Genomic DNA, 7,641 nt, shown 5'->3' on the forward strand with positions numbered 1-7,641 from the left:
GAGTGACACCTAGCCTGTTTAATCCTGATCTATGCAGCGATATTAATGACTGGCATTCCCAGCCTGTTGCATTCAGGAGGTCGTTGAGATACAAAAGAATTTCATAAAGTAATGTCAGGAAACATTAGCATCAATCCATAAGAACACATGTCTCCTTCGACAATTACAATCATTGGTTATGGTGACGAAATGTTTCAGTCGCTGTTTTAAGTCCTACGTTATTTCGTATTAGCTACAGGTGTCTGAACGCTCGAGAATGCAGTTCAGGATTTTCAAAGAAACAGCAAGACTTTACCACGTGCCGAGGAATTCCTCTCTTTTTATATGGTGACTTCCGATAAAAAAGAGGGAAATCGCTTCAATTATTAGTTATTTTGGACATCATCATTAATAATACGTTTAATTTGTCCAAAGGCTCCCGACTTACTCTTGTTTACACTGGTCACGGTGTGGAAAAAAAAAACTTTGAGAATCTGGGGAAAGCGCCTAACTGAAGGAGTGTTAAATCTGTAATTCCCACAAATGAGTATAGTTCCGAAATCATTTCTTATAATAACGCAAACATGTAAATTGTTGGGGACATTTCTCTTCACGGGGTCCATTCAATTCTGTTGATTTAAAAGCAGGCTGTGGCTCTTCATGTATGTGTGACACAAAAGGCCCAGAAAATGAAAGGGATTCCTTCGATGCACATATCGTGCGCCAGCTACACGCCATTAAACACACCATGCGCCATTCTGCTCTATTGTCTTCCCATCGGGTGAGGAATCTGCCTTCCCTTTTACGGGCCTGTGAGATTCAGTCTATCTATGATCAAGGTATCATTGATATGAATGAATTGCCATTAAACAGCAGGTTGGCTTGTATTTCCGAACCGTTCTTTATTTCCAATGGCAACCAGTGACATACAAAGAACCCACAGTTAAGTTAAATTCGTCGAAGCCAAATCAAATAACGTCCAGATCCTGTGTTGCACCACAGACCCCTTTTCAGCATCCGAAACTCAATGGGCGCATATACCCTCACGCCCTATTTTTTGGCGATCACGGCCGGCATTTTGGCGGATTATATGGTACCGCACCTTTGAGCTTGTCACATTTTCGAAATAACACTAACATAATTTGGTTATTCGAAGTCAATCGCTGTAACACTTAGTACATACAATATCCACTAATATTCGAGGAATAAGTGACAAAATAAATAACTTAACATTTAATTTGATCCTACTATTGCTTTCAATTAGAATGGTAATCGCGAAAATATGCAGCTGATGTCATTCATATGACAGTGGAAAAACCTTAAAGCCTTTTTATTAATTAATTCTGAATAGTACGTAAATAACTCACGTGGTCCAGTTGGCTCTTGTTTTGGTGTCGTATTAAAAATGAAATGGTATCTACCTCACCAGGACCTGCATCAGCACGAAAACAGGTTACCTGATAATAAATACGGAAAACGTTGGAAATGCTCAGCAGTCAGTGTCGGCGAGATTCTTTTTCTCCACAGATGCTGTCTGAACTGCTGAGTATTTCCAGCACTTTCTGTGTTTACTTCAGATTTCCAGCACCTGCAGTATCTTACTTTTGTGATCTCATCATTTGTCTAATTGGCGTCTGCGGGACCTTGTGAGAGGTTTGGCTGTCACCATATTTTAATTTAAACGGTAACTATACTTCAAAAGGAATTCATTGTTTGTGAGTGCTTTGGAGCATCTTGAGGTCCTGAAAGGTTTTATATAAACGCAAGTTTATTCTTCTTTATTTCCCTCGGTTTACATGTCATTAGTTTGTAGTAACTTATGCTTTACTCTAATCAGTAATGTTTTATTGCAACACATCTGAAATCGCTTTTATTGATTCTACTTTAAGCGATAAAGCAGAAGTTTATTCGCTGCAAGGTCGACGCGGCCTTTTATCTGTTTAGGGAAGTCCAACGTCATTCTAAAACTTCAAGAAAGATGTGCGAAAACTAGTATATGGGTTTATTTAAATTGAGGCTTTGTTTTCTATACCTTGCTGAGCCATTCGTCTTCAAGAAAAAGGGTCATTACAATGATTGGTTTTTAATATGGAGATAACACAAAGTGAAGCTGTAGCATTAATCAGCAGATCTGTTTTGTCTTTTTTTATTATTTCATAGTTTTGCTTTCGTCGTCTCTGGCATTTCCATCAAAGATGACATTTTAAAAAATGAAAACTAATACAATCACAGTCTGTTTATAAGTACTGTAATTCCACTTAAAAATGTGTCTGAGCTCCTTCACACAAGACGAAACAGATGTTAGTATATATTAGAATAATGTTCAACTCTATGTCGGCAAACAATATTTAAGAAATTCACATTGACATTCCCCTGTAAGCCTGAAGCTGACAACACACCCTGTTTTAGGTTAATTTTATCCCTCAACTCCTAAGTTATATCGCCACAACTTTAATAACAAAAAACAGAACCATATTCCAACCTTTGCTTTGCATTTTATTATCAACAATCAAGTTAATGGTACACTTTTGGAAAACTATATGCACACGTAGAAATATTTCCCTTATTTAAATATAAGCATCCATTATACCACATATAAATAATTTTGAACTCCTGAACATAATTTATGAGGGTTATGCTCACCATAATTTCGAACGGGACGGAGAAAACAAAAACGACAACATGCATTTAACAAAAATATATACCATTATTATTATATGAGCCACCTTTTACCTAAACAAAATAACTCAACCCGTGATGATCTGTTTAATTTTGTATTCTCCATAAACACATTCCATATGGACTACAAGGGGGGAAAGTCTTTTAAGATCAACTAGAGAAGACAATTTATACTGAGAATAACACTTTTACAGTTTAGTCACAGAACACCGCTGTAGAAAGACACACAAAATTTTATTTTTCGGTTTTTTTATATTTCTTTTTTAATCCCAGTGTTGGAAGAAGAGGAAAAAGGATTCAGAACATGCTGCTCTTTACTAAAGTGGCTTTGGTTCCGTTGGGTCTCTGCAGGGAGGAGAGCACACTGGCGAAAGGACCTCCTATTGAGTCGGGCACTGCGCTCACTCCGCCCGGGCCCGTTGCCCAGCCGGTACCCGCTACTCCTGCAGCCGCCGCAGCCGCCGCCGCCGCCGCTGCAGCCGCTGCTGTGGCCGCCTTGGCGGAGTCGGCACTCCCAACGCCACCTCCTCCCCCTCCGCCACCCCCTCCTCCTCCTCCTCCCCCGTTGCCAGACACACCGCCGCCGTTGCCCGGCGCCGGCACGCAGCTGCCTGGACCTGTGCTGTCGGGATCGGCCGGTTTCGAGTCCTTGTTGTCGTCCTCGGAGCGCAGGTCGGATTTCTTGGATGAGCCGCTGCTCTTGGCCGCCGCAGCCGCCGCCGCCGCCGCTCTCTCCTGCTTGCGGAATTTAGCCCGCCGGTTCTGAAACCAAACCTGGGAAAAGAGGAGGGAAGAGATAGGAGTGACCGCTGTACTGTTAAACAGAAAGTGCAATCTAATCTTTAAGACCAATGAAGAGATATACTCAATTGACAACATCAATCAGTGGCCGCAAGTGAGAAAATGCTCCAAAAGAGGGACAAATGTGGGTTGAAAAAACAAGAAAGGTAGAGCTCAGAGAGGAACTGTTGCTGGGTCTGCTTGTATTGCAGGAAGAGACGGTGAGCGGACTGTCCTGTGAAGCAGGATCTGTTGCTCTTCTGCTGAAGAATTTGAGCAGTTCACTTGTTCCTCTTTTGGGTTTCTCTTTATCGATTGTATATATCCACGTGTGTGTGTGTGTGTGACTTATCCATATAAACATATAACTAATATATTGAATTGTATCTGAATTATCCACTATCTAGTTATTTGCCCTGCACTCTCCTCGTTGAAGTCCATCTCTAATGTGATTCTATGTTGCAGTAACTTACATGACCAGAATGCGAATAATACATGATATTGTATACTGAGAAATAGATATGTATCGATAACTTTGTTCTCACAAGGCCATTTCGCTACTCAATAATGCATACAAGGGTGAATACGTTATCCAAATGTACAGTAAATGGTGTCATTGCATGTGTCGCGACATGTTCCGGTGTAATGTCCATCTATTCATCTATTGTCTGATTCTATCGAGATTGCTGTAATGCAGAGATGACCAACGTGCTCGTGTTAAACGGGAATGTTGTAGTCCGAGATCAGTGTCCCACTAATACCTGCACTCTGGCCTCGGTGAGATCTATCTTCAGAGCCAGTTCTTCTCGTGTGTAAATGTCCGGGTAGTGGGTCTCTGCAAACACTCGCTCCAGTTCCTTCAACTGCGCGCTGGTGAAAGTGGTCCGTATCCGCCTCTGCTTCCTCTTCTCGTTCAAGCCGCCGTGATCCGTGAACAGTTTGTATGGGACTGATAGGGAGAGCAGGGAAACAAGAGAAATTATCAGAAATCAGTACAATAATAAAATCAAAATGGCTTGCAAAACACCCTTAAAATAACGGCGGAAAGCATAATGAACGCTTCTCTGGACGAATAGAATTGATAATTGTACTGAAATACAAGATTGGTGCATAAAGAGGCAATTCGCAATCCCGCTCTTTAATTCACTGAATTGAAGCCAGGCATTTTAAAAAGTGTGGTTATGTGTATGACAAGACCTGAGATTAATTCAAGATATAATTAATGAAACGCAGAATAATGTAAAAAAATGAAGAAATTATTCAGAATAGCTTCTCTCAAAATATAGGAAAATATGTAATTGGAAATAAAATCAGTCATATTACAATTTTAATATTGCTTTTATTTGACTTAAGTATATATATTTTTGTGTAAAAATGTTTCTAAATTGCTTTTCCTAAGTTTTGTGTGTCTTAAAGTTTACCTAACGTTTTAAAATGATCGTCGTATTAAGTCCAAGCCACTCTGCTTTAAAGACACTCTGGTAATGAGCTTTAGTCTTTGGTTATTTAATTACACCAGGACAGATTTTCTAAGCTTTACGTATCATCGCAAAGTAAATAAATTATGCCTATCATTTTGGCAGCTTAAGATAATTTTGTTGGCGGTTCGGGTGTGACTAGTATAGTGTAACCCTGTAACTGAATTACCCATTGCCTGCAATCGCTTCTAACGTGATAAATTCTTTCATTTGTGTAAGCAAATTTCGTTTGGTAAATACTAAACACATTTCAATTTTCAAATGCAATCAACCTTCCTATATACATGTTTGTTGCGAGGAGAAGGGGTACTCTTTGGAAACGATTGCGAGAGGTCCTTACCTGCCGCGTATGGACTGCTCTGATGGTCCCTAAGAGTTCCAAGGCTGCAGGATCCTGGAGTTAGAGATGGACATCCCGAGCTGGCCCCGAATGTGGTCCTTATAGGATTATATTGGAATCCACTCGCCTGGCTGCAAGAACTGAAGTCAGCATAAGCTGAAGCAAGGCTTGACGTGTCCATACCAGCCATACACGACTCGTAGGCAGAAGAATTGAGGTAAGAATATTCCATTTTATACATTGAAAAGGCTCTGGATATCTGGCCAAAAAAAAAGAATGAGAAAAGAGAAAGAGAGAGAAGGTGCCTTTGGTGGGTAGATGTGCACAGCACAGAGCCTGCTTTACAACTGGGCTTCTTTCTAAGAGGAGAGCTTAGTTTTATCAAAATGCCTCCTATGAGCTGCCTTGCCTCAGGTCTCTAGAGCATATAGTCCTCATAATAAACTTGGCTGTTTCCACTTGGACAATAGCAAAGCGGTGGTCTTATTGCCTTCGCTTTTACATGACAATAACTCATCAGTCTATTGGGCTGGCACAGGGGGACTGGGCTGCCCAACCTCCCTATCATTGATTCCTGCATCTCTAATTAGAATTTAATACCACACCATTACGCACAGAGTCCCCTCCATCATCCCTCTAACCATATCCCTGCCCTTAATTCAATCAGACTACTTTTAAATAATGAAAGTTGGGTGACGATTCTCCCTGATCCAATTTTCCTGCGCTTTTAAGCTTTTGAAGCGATCATAGCGCGGGCACAAATTGAGATATTTTCTGTTTTCGGGAGGAAGCCGGGTCCGCCTTTTTTGTAATAATGTTACACGCTCAATTTAACAGCAAGTCCCTTCCCTGTTGTGCGTGAAATGTTATCACGGGTGGACGTTCGCTGGACGCTGGCATCGTACAAAAACAGAGCGAGCAAAGGGATAAAAAAGGTTTTTTTTTCTAAACACACCTGGCTGAGAATTGTACGCGAAAAGGTGGTGAACAATATTGTACATTCAAGGGTAACCAGTTTGAAAATCTTTCCGTGGTGCGACGATTTATTTTTTAGAAATAATGTATTCTCATCTCTTTAATCTGTTTACATATTAAATAATAAATGTAAATCATGAATATTTTCGCTTTATTGTCATTACCAGATCCTGCGCTTTCGTGCAATAGGTGTCGGAAATATTACGACGCTTGCAACACCGGAAATACAAAAAATGAGACTGCATTGAAATATTAAGTTTAGGAACATTTTTTTGACAAAATTGTCCAGTTATAATTTCATGTCATTTAAACAAACATGAACTGCAGATACGCGAGGAACTTGATCTCTAGGAGATGGCATCAAGTAAGTCCGTGGATATAGCCTTCAAGTACACTAACGGGTAACTTAAAAAGTTAAAAGAAACGTAATCGATTCGGTTAAAACATGAATTAAAAATGCAATTTTATTTAATCCAACACTCTACGGGATATTTTTACCTCCTAATTGATCCTTCAACTGTGAAGTGTGCATTTTACACAGAAACACTCTAATATAAGGCAACAGTTGATGTGATTTTAAATAATTAGAAAATTAGTGTAATTGCATCAATGAGTCTTTTATGTGTTAAATACCAAGCGAAATTGAAAAACATTATTCCAAGTGCAGATTATATAATAAACGCATTCATTTCTATCTAAGATTCAACGGATCCCAACTGACAGATCACAAAAATACCAGCACTAAACCGGAAATTACGTTAATTAAAAATATCGACATCAACTAAATGAAAATATAAAACAGGATTATTTTTAAATAGGCATTCGAATGTGTGGGCGTATTCTAGTTAATAGCTAGAGGATAAAAAGACAAATGTGACAGAAAGTAAAACAGAGAGCGGAATTTGAAAATTCGTTTGTAGGTAATGTTGTACAACAAACAATATCTAAAGAAACTGAACTTGGATTGATGAGGCTGTATCCCATGTTACAAATAAAAAGCGGCAGGATTTTGAAACAGGTAGGCTGTAGAGGAGTGTAGTTTTATTGATGATTGGCGATTTAATCCGTGTTGAGTTGTGGTTTTGATAAAGAAGGACTTTCTTTTGTGCTTTGTACACATTGTTTTTTTTTTTGTTTACCGGGGAAATGAAAACAAAGTTACCAGTGACATTGGAAAACAAATTGCGCATTGCACTAAATTGCTTTCTCATCATCCGTCTCCAGCCAGACGACAAAGGCGAGGGAAGCATCTGTCTTCCAAATCTGTTCAGTCGCAAACCTAAAGAGCTGCAAAGACGAATGTGAATCTGAGTATTATTACAAGAATTTATCTTTATTTATTCGCGCTTTCATGAATATGAATGCCGTTTCTCTCCCCCTCCCCGCGCAGTAACAATAAACAACGGCAAC

General features: G+C 39.6%; 1 protein-coding gene across 1 annotated transcript; it reads right to left on the reverse strand.

Annotated features, from left to right (window-relative positions):
- Positions 1-2,252: 2,252 nt before the first annotated feature.
- Positions 2,253-5,661, reverse strand: phox2bb (paired like homeobox 2Bb). Its single transcript, XM_041194754.1, has 3 exons — positions 5,257-5,661; positions 4,200-4,387; positions 2,253-3,432 (listed from the first exon to the last, which is right to left on the reverse strand). The coding sequence occupies exons 1-3, from the start codon at positions 5,495-5,497 to the stop codon at positions 2,956-2,958; spliced, it is 906 nt and encodes a 301-aa protein (XP_041050688.1). The 5' UTR covers positions 5,498-5,661; the 3' UTR covers positions 2,253-2,955.
- Between the last annotated feature and the right edge of the window lie 1,980 nt (positions 5,662-7,641).

This window comes from Carcharodon carcharias, chromosome 1 (assembly GCF_017639515.1).
Source record: "Carcharodon carcharias isolate sCarCar2 chromosome 1, sCarCar2.pri, whole genome shotgun sequence".
Classification (NCBI taxonomy): domain Eukaryota; kingdom Metazoa; phylum Chordata; class Chondrichthyes; order Lamniformes; family Lamnidae; genus Carcharodon; species Carcharodon carcharias.